Source organism: Paroedura picta, chromosome 17 (assembly GCF_049243985.1).
Source record: "Paroedura picta isolate Pp20150507F chromosome 17, Ppicta_v3.0, whole genome shotgun sequence".
NCBI lineage: Eukaryota > Metazoa > Chordata > Lepidosauria > Squamata > Gekkonidae > Paroedura > Paroedura picta.
In genome coordinates, this window is record NC_135385.1 from 6,927,272 (window position 1) to 6,954,267 (window position 26,996).

Sequence of the window (26,996 nt, forward strand, 5' to 3'; positions counted from 1 at the left end):
CCAGCTTTCCAGATTATAGGCCAGAGTTCTCAACCATTACATCAAGCTGGCTCTCTTAAGGAAAGAGCACCACAAAGATGGTAGAATAGAGAAGTTCAGAATAACAAAGGGTTTCTTATCTTGATTTTAGAGCTGCTACAATTCAGTTTCTTTAAAAGAGAGGGAACCAGGTACCTTTAAAATGTTTTCAAATGCAGATTGCAAACAGACCTTAGTTCTCCCCCCCTCCACCACCCCCTGCCCCTGGCAATGAAGGCGTTAAAGGAGCAGTCACAGCTTGTGGTGTTCAACACATGTCATATGTTCACCTCTGGTCCCCCAGGCTTGGTAGGTGTCTGCATTGTTTCCTTAGCCTTGTTTGACTGGGGATGTTGGTACAAGAAATGAGTGTGTGCGCAGCGCACTGTGGGGAAACTATCTTCTTGTACTGCTTTGGGCTGCCTGCTTGTCCCTAAGAGCACTGGAAGTGTTGTGCCAGAAAAAGCACTTCTTTGGTGGTGTGCCCATATTTCCCTTTACCCTCAGGCCAAAATTTTTTCTTAATGCAAAATATGCTAAGGCACATTTCCCTGCCCCCCCTGAGGCCACAGAAGGATGAGGGTTCACATCTGCCCTGCACAGGCTTTAAAAAACAAGCACATATTGTACATGCATAGAAGGGAGGGGGATCCTGCCCACTGATTCCTCCCCTCCCCTTGTAGCTACTCATTCAGTTGACCACTGGCAGCAAACTCACAGGTGCCCATCCATGCCTTTAATGGCACTCAAAATGTTATTTTTAGACAGCGGATGGGGCTGATCGTACACTGAAACTACGATCAGCTGGGCAGATTAAAATAAATAATAAAAATAATAATATATTCCAAACAATGTTTTGTTCTTTCTCACTTCTTTTTCCCCACTGTATTTTTTTAAAGTCACCCCTCGGGAGCCCACGTGATGTAGTGGTTAAACGCAATGCACTCTAATCTGGAGAACTGATTCCCTGCTCCTTCTCCACATGCAGCCAGCTGGGTGATCTTGGACTAGTCACATTCCTGTTAGAGCTGTTCTCACAGAGCAGTTCCCCTTCCTGTCTCTGTCCATGATTTTCCAAGGTACACTCAAGTAAAGTCTCAGGAGCCACTCTGAGAACACTCCTGTGTCATTCCCCTTCCCATGCCTGCTGCCAGACAGCCCAGGATGCTTGAGAGGTGTGAGTTGTGATCTGCATTTTTCTTTGAAGATAAGACGTGTTTGTGTGAATGGAATAGTCTATTGTTTGGGGGGGGGAGGAATTTCTCCTTATAAAGTCTTTTTTTGAACTATAAGAGCTTCGTCTAAAGCATTGTCCAGCCTTCCCGTGGTGCCGTGTCGTTGTAAGTTCTTTTCCTGAAACAAACTTCGGAATCTTTTGCTTGAACTTCTGAGTCTGCCTCATTTGGGGGAACTGCTGCATTATGTGATGGCGTCACTGTTGAACCAACGCCACACTTTCTCTCCGAAGCCTGGATCACTTTGGATGCTAAATGAGAAACATTTTCTTAAAAAAGGGAAGTGTTAACTAGAAGAGAAAGCAACGGGGAAGCAGTTGGGACCCTCCACTGATGTCCTGCTCTACTGATGTTCCAGCAGTAGGAAAGAAAGGGCACTGCAGGCCATCCTGTTTTTGGAGACCGGGGGGGGGGGGCCTTCGACTGAGCCAAAGGCCCAGCAGAAGCAAAGCCATTCAGGATTTCTCCGGTGGCCACAGGATGAAGTTGGCCTGTTGGGAAGCAGCCAGCGCATGTCTTCTGCTGGCCGGGGGCTGCCAGAGGCCATTTGTATGGCTCGGGAAATGGCAGGAGGGCAGAGGAGTTCGCTGCCAAGTGAGGAACGCAGCCAGTTTTCGAGAAGGGGCCCATCTGTGCCCAAAGTGTCCTGAGAAGCATGGAGAATGGCCTAGAAGCTCACTCTTGTCCTTTGGGGCCGGGAAGAGACTGATTTTGGAGCATACTGCATTTTATATCAGAGCATGCATATTGGATTATATTGTGAACTGCCCTGAGCTGCAAGGGAGGGTGCTATAAAAATGTAATAAATAAATAAAATTAATTATTGAGCCATGATTGCTACTGGATGTCCAGGCTGGTTTTCGACACCCGAGACTGCATTCCAAATTTGCACTGGATTCTGGACAAAAACCATGAATATCAAAAGGCCATCTATCTATGCTTTACATTAATTGGGAGTGCCATCTCACTTAACCCACCTCATCAATTCATTGTACACCAATCGGGAGGCCGCAGTACGAACAATATATGGAGACACTGATTGGGTCAAGATCAGCCAAGGAGTGAGACAAGGGTGTATCTTATCACCCTTTCTTTTTAACCTTTATGCAGAGGTAATTATGCGGAAGCTTAATCTGGAAGAATCTACGAGTCAAAAATGGAAGTCATAACTTCAATAATCTCCACCGTGCAGATGATGATACAACACTCCTTGCTGAATTGGAACGTGATTCGAAGACCCTGATAAAGAGACTAAAAGAAGAAAGTGAAAAGATGGGTCTATACCTAAGTATCGAAAAAAAACCAAGATCCTGACAACTACTGGCAATAGCACCAAAGTCACGAATGACAATGAGACCATTGAATGTATTCATGATTTCATCTTTCTTGGCTCTATGATCACTCAAAGGGTTGGATGCAGCCGGGAAATCAAACGGCGAATAAGACTGGGCCGGGACGCAATGTTAAGCGTGAACCGAATGTGGAAAAGCAAAGATATCAGCCTTATTACAAAGCACCGGCTAGTCAACGCTGCTGTCTTCCCCATAACAAGCTATGGATGCAAAAGCTGGACCCTGAAGAAGGAAGACAGGAGGAGAATAGATGCTTTTTAATTATGGTGTTGGAGACGAATGCTACGAATACCCTGGGCAGCCAAAGTTAATGGCCTGTAGGGTCCCTTCCAATGCTGTGATGGGATTCTGTGAGTGGGGAATCAAAACTGCTTCTCCGGATTAGAGTCTGCGCTCTTAGCCACTATGCCATGCTGGCTCTCAGGGAAGAACCAGCCTTTCATTTCATAGTCCTGTCCCATAACATTTGCTCCCTTCTCCCTGGAACTGCAATTTCCCAAAAGTGTTGGAGGTCCCCCCCTGCCTCTCGCATATTCTTGGAATAAATAACCTGAGCAGGCAAAAGCCATCAATCGGTGTGTTGCTCTCATTGAACACATTCATGAATAACTTGCAGATTAAAAGCAGGCCTCTTTCAATCATTTTTAAATGAGTCCCGTCCCCTGGGGAAAAGGGCGTTCAGCCTGACAGAGCTGTCATAAATAATCCAGGCACCTTTCTCGTCAGGGAGGAGCGCTTTGGATGGAGTCCCCTCCCACCCTGCGCTGATGGACTTTCCCTGCTTCATTTGGGAGGCCTCGGCTCCCTCCAAAACTGTGCCGAAAATCTAAATTAACAAAAAAGAGAGGGATTCATTGTTGGATGCTGAGGTTGGGGAAGCCTAGGCTAGCCTGATCTCATCAGTTACCTCAGAACAGGGGGTAGTCAACCTGTGGTCCTCCAGATGTTCATGGGAATTGTAGTCCATGAACATCTGGAGGACCACAGGTTGACTACCCCTGCCTCAGAAGGTAAGCAGGGTCAGCCTTAGGTTGCTAAGCACAGGCAGGAAAGGGCAGCCCCCCCATGCCCCATTTTGTCTCTTGCCCTGACCTCCTCTGTTCTTTCTCTTGCCATATCTTGGATGGCATAGGGTAGTGTTACGTCTGCACCTGCTGCACCTCCAGTCGAGCTATTGGAGGGCGCTCCAGAGGCCGTAGCTGAGCCAGGTGCACTATCTGGGCCAAGCACATCCCATACAAGACCTTTAGACCCTGTCACCGAGGATCGCATCGAGGACCGGCGCCAGCCCCATCTTTCAGATGATGAGCAGCCTCGTCCCAGCCCGACGTGCCAGCACCGTCGAGACTCCAGGACAAGGCCCCGCCTGGGAGACGCACCAGAGTGGCATCGGTGGACCAACCAGACAGCTGTCAGGAGATCAGCTTGGCTGTCAGCATGCTGTCCGTCCCGATGGGGATGAGGACCCCGACTGGAGGCTACACTCAGCCCAGCTGTACTGAGGAGGCTAGCCGGATCGGATTGCAGGAGGTAAGCAGGGCTGCGCGGGATTAGAACCTGGAGTTCTCTGAGGAGAATTACAGGGTTGCTCTGCAGAGGCAGGCAATGGCCGATCGCCTCTGAATATCCCTTGCTTGGTGACTCTGATGAGGGGCAGCAGAAGTAAGTTTGCCTTGGCAGCAAAGAAGAAAGCCTTTTTAATACTTGCAGCTTTGAGTTAAGGGCACGCGGAGTTATTTTTTAAAACTAATTTTGGTTCTGTTACGTTACAGTGGTTGGGAATGGAAATATGAAGAAATGACCTTTTCTTCTAATGAATTCATCACGCTGCATAGCTTAAGCAACTGATAGTTATGCTTCTTTCAATTTAAATGACTAATCAGTTGCACGGCAGATAATAACCAGCATTTGTTGCAGCTCTTTCATCCTAAAAGCTCGGGCCAGTGCCTTGTGGTATTGCGATGACGACCATTTTGTAAAAAAAGAAAGAAATTTCACCTAAGCTTTGGAGTGCCTTGGCGTGGCTGACTGTGGCCCAGGTTAGCCTTATCTTGTGAGATCTTGGAAGGCCCGGTGAGAACTTGAACGGGAGACCACTGAGGGAGCCCAGAACGGTGGGCACCAAGGTCCGTCATGTTGAGGAGGAGTAGGGGATCCAACCCAGCTCTCCAGAGGAGAGACCGCTGGTCTTAACCATGATGCCATGCCGGCTCTCATGGGGCTTCCTTTGAGAGGCAGAAGGGAGATTCAAACTGGCTTCCCTCAGCCTCAAGGTCCCATGATGGGCAGGGGTAGTGCAGGGTATGCTAAACTGGCATCCGTCTGCTAAACTTGTGTTTGGTAAACTTGTGTCTGGTAAACTTGGGTATGCTAAACTGGCATCCGTCTGCTAAACTTGTGTGGCTCAGCTTCTGTCCCTGGAATCTCCAGGTAACAGGAGGAGGCTCACCGGGGATGGGAAAGATTTGCTGCCAACCAAGGCAAGGTGGACTTCAGGAGAACCAGGGACAGGCACACCAGAAGGCGACTTGATGTCTTTCTCAGCAGTGTGTGGGGGGCTGTTTGTGTGTGCGGAGGGGTGTTTTAAGAGGAGCTGATTGTTTTTTGTAGCCTGTTTTTCACCACCCAAAGAGGCTTCCTCTCCCCATAACACTCACCCTGTGAGGCAGGTGAGGCTGACAGAGCTCTGAGAGAGCTGCTCTGCCAGAACAGCTTTAAGAGAACTGTGCCTGGGCCAAAGTCACCCCAGATGGCTGCCTGTGCAGGAGGAGTGGGGGATCAAACCTGGCTCTCCAGATTAGAGGTGGCTGCTCTTTACTCACCCCACACTGGCTTCCCTAGGGGGGCAAAGTAACCTCCCTGCCTGCACTTGAGCCTGCTCCTTTCCCAGTCCGGCAGGATCATGTCCATTATTGGAAATTGGGTTGGTTTGACCTCAGGCCAGTCACCGGCTCTCAGCCTCGCCTATCTTACAAGGTTGTTGTGAGGATAAAATGGGGAGCCTGAGGCTGGAAGCCCTCCTGGTGCCACAGAAATTGGCTGGGAGACCTCCAGCCGGCTGTAGGCTCTTGGTCTAGCCTACCTCACAGGGTGGTTGTGGACAGGAAAGGGGAGAGGAAGACAAAGTAAACCACCTGTGCTCTGTGGAGGGAGGCCAAACAGGTGCATCTGGGTATTAGTTGCCAGCCTCCAGGCAGGGCCTGGAGATCCCCCGGAATGACAGCTAATCCCCTGGGCAAAAGGGCACCTTCGGGGGGCCGAGGTCTCCTGGCCAGAGAAGGGCCCCGATCCCTGCTGCCCACCTGTCTTGTGCTGTTCTCCCTCCCTCCGCCGGGGACGCCTCCCCGCCGGGCGTGCTCCGCCTCCTCGCTTTTGGGGAGGGGGCGCCGCAGCGGAGAGAGGGAGCGAGCCCCCCCCCGCCCCGCCCCGCCCCCGGTTTCTTTCCTCGGCACCGGCGGGATGGAGGCTGCTGGTGGCGGCGGCGGCGGTGCCGCGCCCCTCCTGGCCGGCCGCAGACTGCAGCGCCGGCTCCCCCCGGGCCGGGCCGGGCAGGGGCGCTAGGAGTGCGGCACGGAGCGCAGCCGGAGGCGGCGGCGGCGGCCGTGGCGGACTGGCTGGCCATGCCGGGGCGCGCCGGCGGCTGGGAATTATGTGGCGGGCCGATGCGGTGAGTGAGCTGGCGGGCGGCCGCAGGGGGGATTGGCCCGCGCCGGGACGCCGCGCACTCGCGGCACTGCGGGATCCCGGGGCGGCTGACCACCGGCGCGCCTCTCCGCAGGTGGTCCCCGCCGGACTCGGGCCCCCGCCCACTTCTCGCGCGCCCTCTCCGGCCGCCCTCCCGGGCGGGGGAGAGGGGGTCTGCCGCAACCCGACCGGCACGCTTTCCTCGAGGTGGGTCGGGGTGGACCGAGTTTCCCGAGAAAGCGGTGGCGCGTAGGATTGGGCTGCGCACGTACCTGTGCGGAGGGAGGTGGGGAAGAAGCCCGATTGCGCACGGCCCCCCTCGGCGCGCTTCCCCGGGAGCAAGAGGTCCGCTGCGCCGCCCTCGTGTGCAAAAGCCAAGCGCGGCGGGGTGGGCGAGGGGCTGGGGGGAGCGGACAGAGCAGACCGGACCCCGGGAGAGAATTCCGTGGCGACCCCCGGGGCTTGCTGGTGCGTCAACGTGGCCGGCGTCGCTTGGCACCGAGCGGGGCGCAGAGAGGACCGGCTCTCGAAGGCAGCTTTGCCGGGGGTCGGGCCAACTTTCCCCGGGGGTGGGCATTTGATCTGATTCGGGGGGTCGTTTTTGCCGGGTTGTCCCGGCCGGCTGCCCGCCCTGGCGCCTAACTTGCGGCTCCTGGCCGCTCCTCTCTCCGCAGAGCCCTCTTGCACGGATCCTGAGCGGTGCGCCTGGGCCGGGCGATGCGCGCCCCCACGGCGGGCAGCGGCGGGGGCCAGCGCCTCTCTGCGAGCCGCGATGGAAGCCGGAGCCCGCCGTGAAGCTCCGCGCTGACCCGGGCGGTAGAATGCCAAACTTGGCGGCGGCGGCGGCGGCTACAGCTTCTCGCATTCCCGGTACGAAAACGCGGAGCGCGGGAGGAGGAGGAGGAGGAGGAGGAGGAGGGCGAGGATCGGGGCGCAGCCCAGCAGGGGGCGCTCTTGGCCTTCGTTTCCCCCTGGCGCCCCCCTATGAACGGGCGGCCGGAGAGGCGCTAGAATCCCCCCTGATACGTAGCTGGAGGGTCAGGGGGGCTGCAGGATTTCGCAGCCCGTTGGCAGGGGCAGTGGGGGGGGGGGAGTTGTGTGTGCGCCTGTGTGTTTTGCACATTCCTGGGTCCTAATGGATGCAAACAGCCCCCCCCTCCCGCCACAAGCCTGGTGCAGTTTTCTTCCCCCCTCCTTGAAGAAGCCGCCGATGCGGTGCTTCTCTGGCTTCTCTTCCCCGGATAACAGCCGTGCAGGTTCCCATGCACTTGGCTTGGCTGGTCTTACTACACTCCCCCCCCCCCCTTGCCTCTTGCCTGATCACACTGCAGTCGGTCGGTCGTGGGGGGAAAAAAATCTGCCCCGCAACAGACTGGCACCACTGGAATTCCAATGAGGGGGGCTGGGAAGAGGCCGAGGGACAGCGCTGGAGACCCTCTCGGCTGCCCTCCTGGAGCTGCAGCGCTGGCCGTCTCCCTCTTAGCCCCGGCGGAGGGGGAATTGATGGATGGGCACGATGTTCCGGCTGCAGTGGGCAGGATCCGCGAAGGGGGGAAAGGGCCGCAGGCGGGGTGGAGGGGCACCTGGCTCTGGGTGGGGGGTAGAGGGGGAAGTCCTTGGCACCCGTCTACCTGCTGAGCGATAAGGGTCCCCTGAGGGTCCCCGAGCCCCACAGCCAGGGGGCTGCGTGTGGAGACCCAAGTGCTCCTGAGAAGAAACGGATGCCCACGGAAGGCATGCTCGCTGATGCACGCCAGGCCGGTCTGGAGGGAATGCGGTGGGTGGGGGGGGGGAGCAGTGAGAAATAGGTTAGAAAAATGCGTGCCTGAACCTCCTCCAGCAACGCAGCTGGTTTTGCATGGCCGGCCTGAGGCGAGAGTGTTGGAATCAGAGGTCGTTGCCGGACCGGGAAAGCTGTGGGGATATGGGGGTGGGGGGTGGGGGGGGCGATTGCAGCTCCTTCAGTGGCAGGAGGGGGAAACGGGCAGGTGGGAGTCCTGGCAGAGGCCCCGGAATGACTTTCCGAGATGCCTTTGCAGTCTGCTTCCCCCCCCCTCCCAAAAAAGAGGCAAACTGGGGATTCATTCACTAGCTCACCTGTGCCAGGTCTTTAAACTGCTTTGCTCGGGTTGAATCTCGCCGAACCTTTCTAGCCAAGCCGAGCTTCAAGACTGGGAAATCAGTGCCGGTTTTGCTGCCTGCTTGGCTGCACCCTGAGAGCCGTCAGGGTGAAGTTGAACTTTTAGACACCCTCCCCCCCCCCTTTTTGAAAAGGAGTCAGAGGACCAAGGGGGCCTTCCCAGGCGGCGGCGGTCTGCTTTCTCGCTGAGAACAGGAAGCGGGCGTGCTTCCTCCTGCTTGTTTGCCTGCTTTGTGTGATGTGACCCCCCCCCCTTCTGCAGGGAATGGAACTGGGGAAGATGGCACGGGCTTGCTGGACCCTCCTGGTGCTCCACACCCTCCTGGCAGAATCAGCTCTCGTCCACGGGGCAGAGAGAGGCTACCCCGTCCTGAATATCGCTGTCATCCTGGGCAGAACGCAGCGCCTGACGGAGAGGGATGTCCGCGGCCTCTGGACGGGGGAGCTGGCTGCCAACTTCACCCTTGAGGTCAACGTGGTGCCCCTGCTGGTCAACCAGACGGACCCCAAGAGCATCATCACCAACGTTTGCGACTTGCTGTCGGGCACCAAGATCCACGGCGTGGTTTTCGGCGACGACACCGACCAGGAGGCCGTCGCACAGATTTTGGATTTTATTTCTTCGCAGACCTTCATTCCCATTTTGGGGATCCACGGCGGCTCTTCCATGATCATGGCGGAAAAGGTAGGAGCGAAAAGACCACGCTTCTTCTCCGGGTCGTGGATGGGTGGCCTCGGAGGTCTGTGGGGAACTGGAGGGTTTCGGGGAGGCAGGGAGGAGGGAAAGGCTGGTCTTTGGCCAGAGGGGTGAAATTTTGGGGCAACTGAAGTGACATCCAAGCATCTTTCCTTTGAGTTGGTTTCTCCTGCTTTGTTGGCACAAAATCCCACTGGTACAATCTCCCTTGGTCTCCTCTGAAGATGTTACCTTCTGCCTCTGGCTGCCGGAGACACTACCCCCTCCTTATTATTGTGGGCCAGAAAAAGAGTTTGTGTCCCTAGAAAGCCAGAAATGCTTTGGGTGTGTAGTGGGAAGCCGGGCGTACATGCTGGGGGGCTGTGTACATGCTGGGGGGCTGCCGACCAACTTCTACTGCTTGGTATTCCTATTTCCGACTCCAGCTGCTGTCCGGTGAGAGGGCATCTCAAGGCATGCTTGCCTGACAGGACTGCAGACGTTGACAAGGCCTGCCCTTCCTCAGAGGAGCTCGGGTGCCGTAGTTCGAGAGTGAATCCTTGGCACTCTCCCCAAACTACAACTCCCACAATTCTTGGGGGGGGGGAGCTGGAACACTAAATCTGTAGCCTAGGTAGGCCTTAGATGTGCTCCACCAGTACTTGTAGGCCGTAGTTTGGGTGGGAATGTTGCTACCTTTCTCCTTTATTGAGTAACATAACCAGGCTGCTGCATTAAGCGCTGCAGGGTACATGCACCAGTCTCCTGAGTGAGTTGTGATGGTGTCTGTACAGAAATGAGTCCAGAGACTTGGGTGCAAGCAGGTCATACAATGATGATTTCTGGAACCTCCCGTTGCCTGTTTGGGTCACTCCGTAGCCATACCTGGAGCCTCCATTTCCCTGTTCAGGTCCCTCCATGGTGATTCCTGAAGCCTGTTTCCTGTTTGGGTAACACCTATGGTCCACCTCATTCCAGCGCTACCTTTTGTCTTTTCTCACACTGTGGATAATTAAATCATGGCACGAGTCAGTCCTAGAGACACAAATGGGTAACCTCTCAACCCTTGTTAGCCCTCACAGCATGAGAGAGCTTCCATGTTCAAAGGCAGCACATGAGAACTAGAGGGGACAGGAAAGGTAGTTGCTGCTACGGAGTCCCACAGCTGCTCCAGTCCCGGGCTTTGCTGAGGCAGAGCGGCTTGCTGCCGAAGAGCTTCCGTGCTGATCTTGTTTGTCGCTTCCGTAAAGACTTGAGGATAATTCTGGGAGGCGTTTGCTGACTGGAGAGGCACTTATTAGCTTTTCAGCAAAATAATTTCTCGGCACATCAAAAACCCCAGAACTGTTTCTCGACAGAGTCTTAGTCTACCGAAAACAAACCAGTTTCCTCTTAAGCACTGGATTCTCTTCCGTCTTCTTTTCCTCTCCTCCCGACTGACTTTGTTTGGCTCAAAACATGTTTTTGGTTCTAACAAACGTGGGGGCTGCGATGTTGTGCCCCAGTCAAACAAGCAGGCTCCGTGGGTCCTCCCCTCTCCCCTCTCAATTCACCCCCTAGAACAGGGGTAGTCAAACCGCGGCCCTCCAGATGTCCATGGACTACAATTCCCAGGAGCCCCTGCCAGCGAATGCTGGCAGGAGCTCCTGGGAATTGTAGTCCATGGACATCTGGAGGGCCGCAGTTTGACTACCCCTGCCCTAGAACACCATCACTGTCATATTATGGCGTTGTAGGTTGGGTATATTATGGCATTGCAGCTGTGGCTGAGTGGTACAGCTCCTGCCTCGTCTAGGCCCTGGGTTCAATCCCTGGCCTCTCCCCCTGAAAGGGTCAACTTTTGGGGGTGGGAAGACTTTGACCTGAGAACCTGTTCAGGCACTGCTGGTTAGAGCAGACTATGTTTGATCTAGAATAGGCGGTCTGTAAGGCAGCCTCATATGTTTACTTTAGCATGGGCCAAAATGGTGAGCCCAGGGGCTACTGCCACAGCCATGGTGAGCTTCCAGGTGAGCAACCCCTCCCTTTGCCTCTCCTGCATGGCTACCTGTCTATAATGTGCTGCTCAGCTGGGTGTTGGGACAAGACATGGACTGCTTTGCCCCAAATATCTCCAGATCTGACACCCCTAGTGTTTTCTTTTGGTGCCTGCGGATGGCTTCCTTTCTTCGTCACTCCCAGCCTCAGAGCCTCCGTACACGGCATATTCATTTGGGTGCCACAGCCGACCTGTCACCCATGACATCATTTCTTCTGGCGCTGTCTGCACCGGCAGCCTTCTCTCCCTCTCCTTGTGGTAGTGCAGAGCCAAATAACACTGCTTCCTCCCAGAGGCAAGGGGCACCTTCTGCAGCAGAGAAGGGAGGGTGGAAAGGGGGATGTTTCCTATACTTCCGGAGTGTCTCCCAGCCCCTCTTCTGGGTCACTAGCAAGAAGCTAGCATGCCCCAATTGAGACTTGTCTACGCAAGTACAGCAGGCATTGGGAGCAGGGGAGCAGATCAACCTCACAGGTCGTAAGGAGCCTTCAGTTTATGACGATGCATTTCAGAGTCGGCCCACAGTAGAATGAGAGCGGACAGTCTGAAGCTCCTGTTGGTGTCTGAGATGTTACCGGACTCGGATATTACTGTTCAATTCATGGGGCACACTTTTAAATCTCTCCTGCAGTTGGCACACCCAGTAGCTAACGATGCAGTAGGATGTGTCGCTGTGAGTCATAAACTGGGGGAAACCCACCTTTCTCACAGCGAAAGGTCAGAGAACTTTTCAACCATAGTGTTCTGCTTCCTGACGCAGAAGCGTTCACGATACTGAACACAGTGGGGCTGGCAAGGCGCCTGTCTAATCCCAAATTCATGGCACCGTTCCCATTTTGTGCCAGCCAAGGGACGTTCTTGCAAGGTGCTAGCGAACCCCAGTGGAAACTTGTCTCTAGCAAGCACAGTTGGCAATCGGAGGAGGGGAGCAGACCTCTTGATCACGGAGAGTAATTTCCCAGATGGCCAGCCGTTCAGGCCATTCAGCACCTGGGAGAGCTCCAAGGGGAAAACAGAATTTGCTCCAACCTACTACAGCTTGACCTTTACGAGCTTGGGCAGGCCTGACTGACTTCAAGGATTGTGAAGGTGCAGGGCTCAGTTGTCGAATTTGACACGGAGGAGAGATCTGTTAGCCTCCGCTTGCTGTCTGCTATGCTTTCCTGCCCCACTCCTTCAAGGAGTGCTGGGCTCCAGCTGCACCCTCCTTTGCGGTCGGTCTTGTTGCCCTTCCGAGAAGCCGTGGGGAACAGCGTGTTTGTGTGTGGGGAGGGGGCACGAGGTTGATTCAGACTTCCTCGCTTGACAGGTTTGAGTGGCCACCCACATTTTCAGAGCCTGGCAGCAGGTCTTCATTACATCATGAGACACAGCTGATGAGTAGGCTTTATTCGGGGGATCCAGAGAGTTTTGCAGACAGAAGCTGAGCTCTGAATCGAGTATCAGTGTGTTGGGTTGGGCTCCAGGGCCTGCCCTCAGGGGCAAAGGTGAAGAAGACCCCAGATGATGTGGGATCCGGACTCAAGTGACCATTTCCTGTGGCTGCCCATTCCCAGTGCGGGGCTTTACCATCTCTCCCCACAGGGACCCGTCATCTTCCAGAAGCAGCATATTTCTCGGATATCTGTGGGAGGGGTGCGGCAGGTCTGATGGGACGTTTAGCCCAGATCTAACCTCTAGGCTTCTGCTTTCAGCGGTCAGTCGGAAGCCTCTGCTTTTCCTTGTTTTGTGTTCAGCAGTTCATCCCGACTAGTCTTGGCAAACTATGCACAATGTTTGCACAAACCGAAGGCAGTTGATTTGGAGCAGAAATCCGCCTAATGATATCGGTTCAGAGCAGGCTGCAGGAAGGTCGCCTGAAACGGCTTTTGTTGGAAGCCTCACCTGCCTCAGAGGGCGCGCACTAGCGGCAGTCTTCACAAGCATGTTCTCTCGAGTGCGCTCCGTCGGTGTGCAGCTGAATATATGTGAATGAACATCACGTTGTGAAAAGGGACGGGAGGAGGGAACAGCGTGCAGCCCAGGACCTCTGCCTTTACCATGAACAAGGAATGTGGAGGAGGAGAGGGAACTCCTACTGTTTCTACTGTCCTGCCTTGCTTCTGGTTTTTTTCCCGTGTGCCCTGAAGTCACAGTTGCCTCATGGCTTTCAGGGCCAGGGGTGTTCAGGGATGGCTTGCCCTTGCCTGCCCTTGCCCTTGTTGCCACCCTGCTGGAGAGCCAGCATGGTGCTGTGGTTGAAGAGAGGTGGCCTCTAATCTGGAGAACCGGGTTTAATTCCCCACACCTCCTCCACACGCAGCCATCTGGGTGACCTTGCGACAGTCCCAGGTCTCTCTGAGCTGTTCTGGCAGACCAGTTCTCTTAGAGCTCCCTCTCAACCCCATCTAGAGGAAGGGAAAGTTTGTAAACCACTTTGGAACTCTTTTGAGTAGTGAAAAGCAGGGTATAACCCCCTCCCCCCCAGCTTTTCTTCTTCTGTTCTCATCTAGGCTAACCTTGCTTAGCTTCCAGGTCTGAAAGGACTGGGCTAGCCTGGCCTACTCAAGCCCCTTGTCTGATACCTGAGCAAACTCAGGCCCAGGAATGCATAATTTGGGGGGGGGGCACAGAAACAGGCACCTCCCCTCCCTGTGTGAATATTCTCAAAGATGAAATCTGTTAAGAAGCAGGGAGGTGTTTTGGCTCCACTGCCAAAAGACACTGAAATTTCGGCTACTGTTTTTTTCAGTTGTCTGAGGGCTCCTTGGTGAAGAGGGCCCAGAATGGAGGACCAGGGCCCCAAACCTCCGTGTTCCTCACATTGTCACAGGATATCTGTCTCGGAGCAAATGAAGTCGAGAGAGCATGCTTTTCTCAGCCCAACCTGCATATTCTCTCTCCCCCTTCTTTGAGTTGATAACTGAGAGGCTGGATGATGCCTCTCCCAGACATGTCCTGGGAGTTTCTGGTCTCCAGACCCTGAGCTTAAACATCTCCAGCACCTCCAGGAATACCTACCTTCCGAAGGGGGATTACGTTTTGGAATTATTTCTCTAAAACGGAAGGCGTTCGTCACGGGTGATGCCACCAAGGCAGGAATAACATGTGAACGCTATAAATAGATGAATTTGGAAGGCTGCACTGCCCCCTCCGCGGCAGCTTTTGTTCCAGGAGCACGGAGCACAAATGAGAGATGCCTCACGCCGCAGATGAAGCTATCAACAATAATTTGTAGCCGCTGGATCGGCTGCAGAGTTGAGGATTTGCAAAGCCAGCATGAGCGGCGGGGTGCAGGCGTGAAGGGAGTCCTGCGTCTTGGGTCTTTCGGTTTCTCGTGGAGGGCAGTGGAGTAAAGGTCTACCCTGAACAGCGGCTGCCCTGCAGAACAGTCACGAAGGCAGTGCAGAGCCCCAGCAGTGGCTCACCTGCCAAGTACTGACTCACACCAGCAGGCTGATCCATATTGCCGCTGTCAAAGACTTTGTCTTTTCCCACTTTGTCATCCGCCATTAATGGTGCTGGAAAACATGCCGGCTTTAATCAGAAATGACAGTTTAATAGTTGGCGTCCTTGTGTGCGTGCATGCGTTTGTGTGTGTGTGTGTGTGTGTGTGTGTGGGGAGGGGAATGCAGTTGACCAAATGCTACAAACAAACAGATTTCAGAGTTCTTTCATTGATGGTAGAGACGGAAGGGTCTGGCCTTTGCTGTGCCTGCACGGTGAACCTTCTTTGGGGTGTGTGTTAAAAGGCAGGCAAAGACCAGCCTGGAGATTTGGGAAGGGTTGGTGGTCCTTTGGTAGAGCTTCTGCTTGGCATGCAGATAGTCCTGGGTTCAAATCCTGGCATGTCTCGTGAAAAGGACGAGGTGGGAAGCAGTGGGGAAGACTGTGGAGAGTAGCTGCCAGACTGAGTGGACAAGACTAACCTTGAAGGCCCAAAGACTGCGATGCCCTTTGCCCTTTGCAAGGTCCAATGAGAGTGAAGACCCTCCCCCCCTTCCCAGTTTGCATGGGGGAAAGAGGCATCATTATGTCCATACCCAGGGACGTTTGGAAATGCATTAACACATCGCTGTTTATCCTGCCATTCTTTCAAGGAACTCACTGTGGCCTACACAATTCTCCCTCCCTTTTTTCTTAACAGTGACGGTCAGAGGTAGGCAAGGCTTGACATACTGTAATGTGGTCCCCCAGCGAGCTGCCATTGCAGAAGAGGGACACGTCCTCTCAGCATAGAGACTCCAGCCTTTGCTGTCAGGATGAATGGCTGCCGCCTGGCCTTGTTGATGCAAGAATGCTGCTAGATCAGCTCACCGTGGGCCCCTTTAGTCAAGCCCTCTGTTGCCCACAGTGGCCCATCCTGGCACAGAGCGAAGCTTCCCCCTATTCCAGGGGTCTCTGTAAGTCTCTTGTCAGATCTCGAAAGTTAATCAGGGTCAGTACTTGGATGGGAAATCACCAAGGTATCCTCTGCAGAGGAAAGTCATGGAAAACCATCTCTGCTTCTCACTCGCCTTGAAACCTCCTTGTTCGGGTTGCCATAAACTGGGTGAGACTTGATGGAACTAAAAAGGTGGACATGATGAGGGGATCTTTGGAAAGGGAGCTGTTCTTGTGAGATGGGTAGGAAGTCTAAGGCTTGACCTGTCAAGCCCTAGAAACATTAAGGTTTCACACTGCCTAAAGTCTGTCGACCGGTTGTGTTCCAGAATCAGAAAAGCTCCATGTAGAGCATTCCAGAGCCCGTGCTGCATCTCTGGTTCAACAGAGGAGCTGTTTTTTGTACCCTGCTTTTCATTCCCTGAAGGAGTCTCAAAGCAGCTTCCCTTCCTCTTCCTGCAACAGACACCCTGTGAGGTAGGTGAGACGGAGAGCTCTGACAGAACTGTGACTAGCCCAAGGCCACCCCACCGACTGCATGTGTAAGAGGAGTGGGGAATCGAACCTGGTTCTTCAGATTAGAGGCCACCACTCTTAACTACAACACCAACCTGGCCGTCAGTGGCCAACCACAAGCTGCCCACGGTGGTGCGAGAGCTAACAAGAATTAGTCTTGATTTTCATTTATGCTAATATTAAGTCTCGGGGGAAGCTCTCTGCGTCCGCGTGCCACTCGGAAACGGATTCCGCAATCTATATCCGGCTGAGCACAAGGGAGCTGGAGGATTATAATTGGATAAACAGAAAGCGGAATGAAGGTAATCTGTTCTTAGCGCACATTTGCCCTGGAAAGGCACACTTAATGAATGTGCGAGTGACACACTTTGGGGGGGCGTGTATACAAAACATTCTTATTGGGCGTGGAGGAGGCTGCGCTTTGGTACAGACAGTGGGCAAGATGCCAAACGGAACGGTAACAAGGATGGTGGCTGCGTTTGTGGGCGTGAACGGATGAAGCTGCCTCCTACTGAATCAGGCCATGAGTCCACTCAGTCTGGTCTTGCCCATCCCCTCCTGCCTGGCCCTTTTAACTGGAGAGGGCAGGGATCGAACCTGGGACCTCCTGCCTGCCAAGCAGAGGCTCTGCCACTGAGCCACACCCCATCTTTACAGCTGGTTGCTCGGTCGCCTGGCCTTGTTTGTTTTTCTCATAGTTACGTAAAAACCATCATCTAGCAGGGTTAAATGCAGACAAATGGGAAAAACGCTCGGAAGACCTTGGCCCGCTGAGCTAGAATATATGCGATGTCACAGCAGAAGTGATTCGCTTTCAGCATGACGGCCTGCGGAGATGGCCAGGCGTGGGGCTTGGGAGAGACACTCCGGCTTTTCCAGGTCTCACATCGGAGTCCATGGAGAACAGCTGGCGTGAAATAACAGGCTTGGGGGGCTGTGGCAGGCTATGCTGCTGAGCTAAGGGTGTTTCTTAGGATGTTGGGAAACTGTGGGGTTGTGGACAGTGTGTTTGTAAGCTGTGATGGATCAGCGAAGAGTTCAAGAGCCCTTGAATGGGCACCGAGTATTTTTTAACCTGGAGCTGCTGAAAGCAAGTGTCACATTGATGTGAAATTCGGGCTGCGGGAGAGTGGCAGACCAGAATCCTGGAGAGAGAGAGTTTTAAACTCTGTCAATTTGCTTCCAACTTATGGCACCCTTGGAGGGCAAGCTAGCTTGGCTCATGCCATTCTTATACAAATAAAATATTTATTATTTATTTAGCATGTAGGTCGTGTAGAAGAATTTATCCCAGGCGAGTTAGTCTGCTGTGGATCCTGACTTTGGCTGCTTCTAACGGCACCCAGGGCTGGTTAGGTTGTAAAATGGTCACACCGTTCTTTTGCAAGGTCAGGGTTTCTTCAGGGGAGGGTTATATTTGGATGCATCCTGAACTTGTCAGCTCTTGGAAGCTCGGCATGGTCATCCTGGTTAGAACTTGGATGGGAGACCACTCAAGAAGCCCAGAGTTGCTACACAGGCAGGCAGAGGCCAACCTCTAGACGTCTCTTGCCTTGAACACCTTACGGGTGGCCATACACTCCGACTCCTGCCCTTTCTGTCACTATACTTGAATGTAAAGAAATGTGGGCCTGGGGGAAGCAGATAAGGCACCATGCCCATCCCTCAGCGACCTGTGGAGACCCCATGCATAGAATGTGATTTCTCTCTCTGCTGGTGTCCAACCGTTTCGGGGTCCTTTGGCTCCAAGCCAATGCACTGGGTCGGGGGCTTCTTGTCTCGCTTGCCGACGCTGTGATGTCCTGCCTGCGTTCCTCAAAGGGCTTTGCACAAGAGGCCAAGGAGGACAATGAGTGTACCATTTTTTGGCAGTTTCCCCCAACCGGGCCCTCAGTAGGCAGCTTGTTCACATAAGAGCCCACTAATTACTGGCGTGTGAGTGAGAGGAATTAAACAGCAGCCGGGCTGGTGGCGCTCTGTGTTGGCCGTCTGGGCAGCGAGGGGTGTCCGTGTGCCAGCTGTTTTGTTTTTGATCTGCTCTCAAAAGGGCGACCAAAGCAATGGGGATGCGGGGCCCCCCAATTGGCCAGCGAACAAGGGATGAAACAGTACTTCAATGGGCTGCTTCTCCTGATGTGGCAATCTAGCAAGGAGGGGATGCTTCAAAAACAGCCGAGTGATTTTCTCTTTAGGTGCTCCTGGCTGCAAAATTTCAAATGTTTTTTAATCCGAAGAATGGCTTTTGCTGGGCTGGGGAAATAACCTGGAGATACGAGGGTGCAGCCTGGGGAGAGTGGGGCTTGGGGAGGGGAGGGACTTCAATGGGGTCTGCCCTCCAAACTAGCCATTTTCTCCGTGGGAACCGATCTCTGTGGTCTCCAGCCACCACCTGCGGGTTGGCAACCCTGCTGCCGCCACACAGCAGCCCAAGCAACCACGGTGGGAGTGGAAACTGGAGCTCAGGTGGAATGCGTGGCTCTCCTTGGATGACCAGAAAGCCAAGAGCCACTGGACAGGAGTTAAAACATAGGAAGAAGGCCAAGGGTCTATGTATATATATGTATATGTGTAATATAATTATTAGTTAAATTTCCAAAGAATCCCGCACGGGTTTCACCAACAGCCTCATCATGGGGATCTATTCCTCTGGCAGTCATTCTTCAAAAAGAGACAAAAATCCATATAGCTGGCAAAATAAATAAATCATTTTTGGAAACTTAACTGAGCACTAAAAAGTTTTTCTACCTGATTTTGAACTCTTGGCTCTCCTTGGATGTTCAGGCGCTATTCCATGCTTGGGACAGAGTAGGTGAAGGAGAACGACATCTATGTGACATCTATGTATTTACAGCTGTCGGCCCGACTCTGAGCAGATGTGTGCAGGCTGCTTACTGTGTTTTTGTTTGTTTATATGTTTATTAATTAACTTCATTTATACCTTCCTTTTCTCCCCAGCGGGGACTTTAAATGGCTTACATTGTTCTCTCCGCCTCTGTTTTATCCTCACAACAACCCTCCTGCGAGGTAGGCTAGGCTGAGAGAGAGTGACGGTCCCAACAAGCTTCTGAGATCCCCGCTGGGCTTATGACTGGCCCCTGCGGGAAGTTGGAGAGGTGTGCTAGACAAGACGTACCCTTGGTCCAACCTAGCCCTGTGTTATGCTGCTCAATTTTGGGGGGATGTGACTCTGCAGTGCCTAAGCTCCCCACCCTATCCCACTGCCAATGCCAAGAAGAAATGGTAGCCAATTTACAGCCTGGAAGCCAAGAGCATGTGAGTGGAATGGGGGAATGGGGCCCCGGCCGAGCAGCATCGGGAAGCATATCCCGTTTGCCGCTTTGGTGCAACTCAGCGGGTATGAAAAGTGTATATTGTGTTGTGTGTCTGGGAAGAGGGGACGTTTACCCAAAATAGATTTTGGAAACATGACCTAGATCTTGGCTTGCTTGTCAAATGATTCTTTGTGATGAGCCAAGATGCGGAGTCTCAGTGCCCGGGGAGCGCTATGTTTGGTGGGGGGTGGGGGGGTATGTGGATGGGGTCCTTCCTGGGACAAGAAGTGGCCGCATGACCTGTAAGAGAGGGGCTGGAACTGAGCACACCCTGCTTCCTGAATTCTTCCTTGGAGCCCCTAAAACATAGGTGACATTGGTGTTCTTTTGGCTAGCTCCAGAGTCATGTTACTAGTTTACCCAAAATAGAAAGGGAGGGGGGGCCATGGCTCAGGGGCAGAGCCCCTGCTTGGCATGCAGAAGGTTCCTGGTTCAATCCCTGGCATCTCCAACTAAAAGGACCAGGCAGGAGGTGATGGGGAAGGCCTCTGGAGACAGCCACTGAATAGGCAGTTCGGATCTTGGTGGACCAAGAGTCTGATTCAATTCAAGGTGGGTCTCATCTATCTTATCCTGTTTGGGAGGGGATGTGGCTCAAAGATGCTTGGTACACAGAAGGCCTTGGGTTCAATCCCTGGGAGCATTTCCAGTTTAAAGGGCCAGGCCAGGAGGGGAAAGGAAAGACCCATTTCTGCCTGAGACCTGCTTTGATATACTGAGGATCTCGCTCAATATAAGCCAGCTTGGTGTAGTGGTTAAGAGCAGTGGTCTCTAATCAGTGGAGAAGCTGGGTTTGATTTCCCACTCCTCCACATGCAGCCAACTTGATGGGAGAAATCTGATTTAACAAGGTAGATCTTGTGTTCGCCCAGAATGTATGCCAGGTACTCATGGATGACTGTTTGTTTGTGGGTTTTTTTTAAAATTAAAGGTTAAGAAAAAATCAAAGTGATATTTAAATAAGGAAGGAACAAATTGCTCTTAATTTCTTATTTGTTTTAGATGATTGCCGACAGTTTAATCGCTCTGCTTTTCACTGTCGGTTCTGTGAGAGCATCTGTATTGTGTATACATGTCAATTTATACTTTATTTATAATGTACGTTGTCTGTATAATGTATCGTACTGATTTAACGATGCATATAAATATTGTTTGAGAACGTGCATACGTTTTATGGGACGGATTTGGTGTGACGGAAGAGAAAGCAGTATGCAAATTGCAGACCTTGAGTTCAAGTTACACAAAGAAGGAGCAAGTAAAAAGAACCAGCTGAGTGCCGTGGTTGAGAGTGGTGATTTCTAATCTGAGTCCCTGCTCCTTCACATGTAGGTATGATTTAGGGCTAGTCACAGGCCTGTTAGAGCTGTGCTTGCAGAGCAGTTTTCTCGATGCTCTCTCAGCACCACCTGCCTCACAGGATGTGGGTTGTGGGGAGAGGAAAGGGAAGGTGATTGTAAGCTGCTTTGGGACTCTTCTTCTTACACCAACTCTTCTTCTTACACCAAGAAAGTGTAAGGTAAGGCCATTTCTGGGTTCCTTTTAAGTCAGGGAGGGGGATGCAGCAGTGGGTTGAATGGGAAACTACATAGTGCATGAAAATGATTTCTGTGAAACTTGAAAGGTGTTTTTAGCAAGAATCTTGGTAATCTTAGGGAAGAGTCTTTGGAGAAGCAAAGCGGCCTTCCTTTTTGTAACCCTGCAGGAGACATCTTGCCAAGGGGTGGAGATCCTCTGGTAGTTGGGTGTACATTAAGAACTTCATGTGCGTCACTTAATCACACTGCCTCATGGGCTCTCCTGCATTTCGCTCTCTGTTACGCTGAGGTTTTGAAATGCGAATTTCTAAACAGTGGGATCTCTCATGTGCTCTTCTGCTCAGCCTTTCTATCCATGTCATGCTGCTTCCAGCGAGCATGCTCCCTTAGCAGAGTCTCTGATTTTACCCCAAATTTCACTGCTGGCGGGGACCATAACGGCCCAGGCAGCGTCTTGTGAGGGACCTCACTGCGAAAGTTGGATGTCGCCTCAAGCAGCCCTGAACAATTGGGGAGGTTTCTGATGTGACCCTGATCTCATAACTGGAGCACTTCTCCCCCCTCCCCTCAGCCATTTAACTGCAGAGAACGATTCCGAGATGCAATTAGTTAGTTTTGATTAAAGGTAAATGTGCCTGAGGGGAGCCAGGCCTGTAATGAGAGGCTTACGTAAGGTGGCGCGAGGTTGTGCGCTTCCAACCGTGGTGCTCGTCAGAGCGCATTCTGGGTCATTCTTTTTAAGCAAAGATGACATGGAAAGTTATTAGGGGCTATTAATGGCAAAGCGGAGCATATCTATTCTTCTCCGGGTCTTGAGGAGGGTGCCCAAGAGTGAGGCACTTGGTTTGGCCTTTTCCTGGCCGTTGCGGGGGTCCCAACGCCCACTTGTCATCTTGGAGCACTTCATCTGCCCAGTGGGATCGGCACTGAGGAAAGGCGAGTTGTATCCGTAAGAAGAGAAGAAGAGGAGCTGGGTTTTTTGTACCCCGCTTTTTACTGCCCAAAGGAGTCTAATGCAAAATGGTGTACTTAATAGCCTCATGTACTTAATTTTATCAAAATGCCTCATGGGCTCTCCTGCATTTTGCTCGTAGTTCACCATAAGTGTGTCAGAAAGGTCTGGGGGTTTTTCACTGTATGTGAAAACCTGCCTCTAGGTTCTGATGACCCTTTCAGGGCTGCAGCTGGCCAATTTCCTCACCCCTTTTCTCCTTTTCTATTCCCACCGTTGGCATGGTGTGCTTCTCAGGGTTCATCAAGCCATTGTATCCATGGGCTCCCCTTCCCGTTTCCCAAGTCCGGTCTTGTTTCCACACAGCCAAATGAGCTTCCCAAGTACGCCAAGTAAAACCGCCATTCAGCCGTTTCTGAAAGTGTCATGTCGAAGGCAGTTACTGTTTATAACCAGAATTGAACTTAGTTGGCCTTGGAGGTTTCGCTGGACTCAAACATCATCCTCACATCTGTTTGTTAACTCTTGGATTTGTGTGCTAGTTTATTGCCATTTGTAGATCTACACAGCCACTTTAAATGAATCTTAACTATAACCAGCCAGTTACTTATACCTCTTGATTCTGACTGTGTCTTCCTGGCAACTAAACCTTGTCTGCTTAGTGGACAGGAGACTGCTCATTGGGGGCAGGAGCGGGAAACACGGGAACCCAAATCTCCCCTCTCTCTCCCCACCATGCGAGTGTGTCAGCTGTCGAATCTGGAGCCATAGCCAGATTGGAATATCCTGTGCCGAGCAGGGAACTGTTGCCGTGTGCTTGATACTTGCCCAGGCAGTGGCTTTGATTTGGGACAAGCCATGTGTGCATCAAACACATTGTTCCCTGTTTTCCCTTTCAGCTTGCCAATAAATAATGCATTGTTATCTGTCCGTGGGAACAAGGGCTGGTTTCCCCCATTTGTTTGCTGGTGTTTATCTCTGGGCTGGAGGATGGGAAGTCAGCAGCACAAAACGGGTTGAATGCAGCCCTCTTGGACGGGAGCCAGATTTATGTTTTGGGCTTCCCTGTTCCCTTGCCCTCCTCTGCCTAGCAGCCGATGGACCTGTTTGCAATTGACTGGGTGACTAGTGAGGGGAAACACCAGTGGGCAGGAGAGGAGGCCAAGGGGGGGGGACAGGTGGTATTGGTTCCCCTGTTCTCATCATCCAAAGCATGCGGATCGCAAAGTGGGGCACATTCTTAATTTTTTACATCTGGGGGAATGGGGAGGCCCTTTCTTCTGGAGCTTTGCCGTGCCCACCTTTCATTAAACTCCATAGACATTTGGACAGCCCAACAACCAAACCTGGGGGAAGGGAGAGTGAGAGTGAGCAAGCCAGCGTTTTCTTCTGTTTCTGTGGAGGTTGTGGAAACTGAGGGGGATTTGTTTTTACAGTTCCATTTGTGCATCTTTCTGCACCTCTGGAGTAAAGGCCTCCTCACACAAACAAACCCCCAACCCGGATGGACTGGGCAAGCCTGATCTCATCAGATCTCGGAAGCTAACCTAGGCTGGCCCTGGAGGATGACCTCCGAGGAATAGCAGGGTCGTGACATGGGGGGAGGCAGTGGCAACCAACCTCCAGACATCTCTGGTCTGGGTTGCTGCCCCCCCCTCCCAAATCTCTCCTTGGCCTGTTTGTTCCTTCTCCTTCCTCACTTTGCACCGATGGTTTTGTTCCAGGGGCCATGGTGGCGTTTGATCTGATGGAGTTACTCTCTGCCACTTTGCACGAGTTTGCTGGAAACATCGAGGTTTTGGTGTGATGCATTGATCTCTTGGTGTCTTTCCCTGTATCTTACTTTCCCTTCCTCATTAGCGTTTTTCGTTGAAAAGCAGGATAAAAAACACAAACCCAACCGAGGGTGGCCTCAGGAGGCCCGGCCCTCCCCTCTGCACGGCCGAAACCGCCTTCCGGAGGTGGGACTGTCCGGCAGCAGAACGGCCTCTCTGCTCCCGCTGGATAATTATAGCTCGGAACAGGGTCACTTTTATTATTACCTCATTAAAGTATAGCCGTCATGCTTCTCCCGGCTCTCCCTCGCTTAACAGATTACATTCCGAGTCTGACTGGTAAAAGCATGTCTCTGTCACACTCCCGCCCACTGATCTTGTGTGGGAGGCCTGATCGGCTTGGAATAGGCAGAGGAGCGGAACACTGGCGGCTCTCCTGTTTGCCACGTAATTGTCGCCACCTCGTTCCCCCCCCCCCCAATTCCACTGCCCCTTGATTGTTAAGCTCCTCCACCAGTCTCCTTTTGCAGGCTGCCAAGAGGGGGCTTTATTGTAATTTTTGCCAGAGTCCCTTTGTTCTTTGAAAGCTGAGGTCCTTCCTCATGGGGAGTCCCGTGTTCCCACCCCCCATATTTACCTGGGGACTCTTTTCTAGGACCTCTCCTGGATAAATCACGACCTGCTTGGGGGCGACTGCTGTGGCAGTTACGTTAGTGTAAGTTGCTGCTGTTGTCATTCAGCTCCCTCTTCAAGGTCTCTGGAAGTTAAATCTCTGAGTATTCAGCGGAATGCGCCTGGTCTATGGCACGCAGGCAGGCTGATAGGTGTGGATAACGGTTCAGGTGCTGTGGGATGTGCAGCTCAAGCTTTCCATGAAGTGAGAGATGTCACACAGCTGGAACAACCATATTTTGCTAGCATAATTGGAATCCTAAGAATCTCCACCCTTGTGGGGGACAATGAGTCACCGTGTGGTGAATATTTATTTCATTTATATCTTTGTCTTCAAAGGGGACCCCCAAAGTGGCTTCCATCAGTTCTCCGGTCTGTCGTTTTATCCTGAGTGCAATCCTGTGGGGCAGGCCAAGCTGAGAGAATGGGACATGCCCAAAGTCAGCCAACAAGCTTGCCTGACGCAGTGGGGATTCGAACCAGGGCCTCCCGGATAGTAGTCCGATGCTCTAAGTGCAACATGAAAGTTCTGCTTTTGATTTAAAGGAGCTCCCCCAGTCTGGAGAATGACCCTCACAAATGGGATCTTTTGGAGGCCCTTCCAGAGGTCTGTAAAGAGCACTGAAGAGCAGGATAGGATGTGATCAGAGATCAAGTGTACTGAGGGGGATAAAGCAAATATTAGGGATGGAAAATTAGCAATTAGAATTGCCCAGAACTCTGTGGTCAGAAGTAGACGGGGCCTTTTTTTTTTGTCCTGCTGGTTGCAACCTTTAGGATGCTGGGAGAATTTTTTTTTAAAGGTGCCAGATTGGGCTGAAAAGTGTAGCTTTGTGCAGCTTGGGGCTGTGGGGCTACAGCAGGCAATTCTAAGTGGCCGAAGGATCTATCTGAGCCAAGGGATCCTTCCTTGGGGACATACTAATCAGCCAAGGCTCTTTTGTGGCTGACGGTGCACTGATTAATCACCGAGAGGCCTTGATTGTCACTCTGACGGCCAGATAGCGGGCCAGGCCAGCCTGGCTCAGAGACAGCCAATTTTGCTGCAGTCAAGGTGAATGGCATCCTACATAGCTCTGCTCCCTCTGCTGGGCTGCCTTTGTTGCGGGAAGAGACAGGGACGGGCTTGCTGTCCCCCAAAGACAGGAAGGAGAGAAGCTGCCCTCGAGGCAGGAGGAGAAAATACGGACTTAGATGTTGGCGATGACTGCCTTCAGTTGGGGAAGACAAGCTCACAGACGGACGAGGGCTGCAACACACACTGCCCGGTTCTGAGCAACCTCGCCAACGACAAACCACGTGGACCGGAATAGAAACTTGTTCATTTTATGACGTACCTTTTCTCTGCTTTGGACAACTCAAGGTGGCCTAGGCAAGGGAGACCTCTCGTCACGGAGCTGGCCCTTTCCAGCCATGCTTGGCTTCAGAAAGGTGATTGTAGCCGGTGGCCCCTGACCACAACCAAGGGAAATGCTTTCTTGTTCCCCCTTCCCTCTGGCCTTCGCAGTCTTTTGTGCTACCAAATCCTTTTTACACAGGAGAGTTTATCAAATTTCTGTGCTGCCCTTCCCTGGTGGCCCCGGGCAGCCCACAGCATACCAATGCATTCAGATTAAAATGTTTAAATTATTAAAACCAATTTATATTAAAACACAGGAGCGCCTACACTGTCTGTGGTGGGAGGGAGGGAGGTGGAATGAAGTGCTGTTCTGGTATTGATTATATGGCATCCAGATATTATTATTTATGTAGGGAGGCAAGACCAGGAAAATCTCTTCCATTTGGAATGCTCTGTACAGTTCTGGCCAGGAAAGGAATTAAAGCCTTGGAAAAGGTGCAGCAAAGGGCAATGAAGAAAGGATAACGGAGTTAAGGGTCTTTCAAGGGTCTGCATAACTCTTGTGCCTCCTTTGCTATGTTTCTTATAGTCTCTATTTCCTGTGTGTCACTCAGCCATATGATAACAAATAAGAATGCATGGTCCCCCCCTCCTTGTTCTGGTTTGATTCTCTGTTTTGTCCTTTCCCCTCTGAATGGGCTTCGCTGACTGATTCTCCCTGTTTCAGCGCTGACCGGGAGGTGCCAGTGGCGCTTATCAGTAGCTTCCCTTCTGGTCTCGTAATTGGGTGCTGTCGATTATCGATTGTTGTTTTAGTAGTTTGTTTAGACTCTTCCTCGAGAGCATCTCCTCCCAGCATGCGGGCAATGAATATTTTAAATCCCTGAACCAGCAAGCAACAAGCAACATGCGAGTGTTTGTACACTGAATGAGCAGAGCGTGTGTGTGGGACTGTGTGGTGGTTGGAAAGGCCAGGCCTCTTTAGCTTCAAGAAATGACAGCTGAGGGGTGACAGGATAGAGGTGTACAAGATTTTGCGTGGGAGAGAGAAGGTAGAGAAAGAAGGAGTTTTCTCCCGTTCTCACAATGCAGGAACTCGAATAAGCAGTAAGCGTAGAACAGATAAAAGGAAGTCCTTTGTTACCCAGAGTGTCATTCGCATCTGGATTGTCCTTCCTGCCACAGGAAGAGGTGGTGGCTATAAGCATAGAGCGCTTCAAGAGGGGACTGGAGAAAGGCTCATGGAGCAGAGGCTCATGAGTGGCTCTTAGTCACCAGGACTATATGGAACGCTCTGTCCAGTCAGGAATGCTCTGTCGTCTGGGTGCTTGGGGGGGCCACAGTGGGACGGCTTCTGGAGTTCTGGCCCC

At 52.4% G+C, this 26,996-nt stretch overlaps 1 protein-coding gene across 5 annotated transcripts in view; it reads left to right on the plus strand.

Moving 5' to 3' along the window:
- The first annotated feature begins 6,065 nt into the window (after window positions 1-6,065).
- GRIN2A (glutamate ionotropic receptor NMDA type subunit 2A) overlaps window positions 6,066-26,996 on the plus strand; it is a 118,343-nt gene continuing 97,412 nt past the window's right edge. For 3 of the 5 annotated variants that reach the window (XR_013227181.1, XM_077316285.1, XM_077316286.1), the window contains exons 1-3: window positions 6,066-6,272; window positions 6,964-7,159; window positions 8,692-9,114. Coding sequence is in view for 2 of the 5 variants with exons in the window: in XM_077316285.1 (XP_077172400.1) it covers window positions 8,695-9,114 (420 nt within the window). In the remaining 3 variants the exon portion in view is untranslated. Of the gene's footprint in view, window positions 6,273-6,963; window positions 7,160-8,691; window positions 9,115-26,996 lie in introns of those variants that run through there. The other 2 variants (XM_077316288.1, XM_077316287.1) reach the window with 2 other exon arrangements.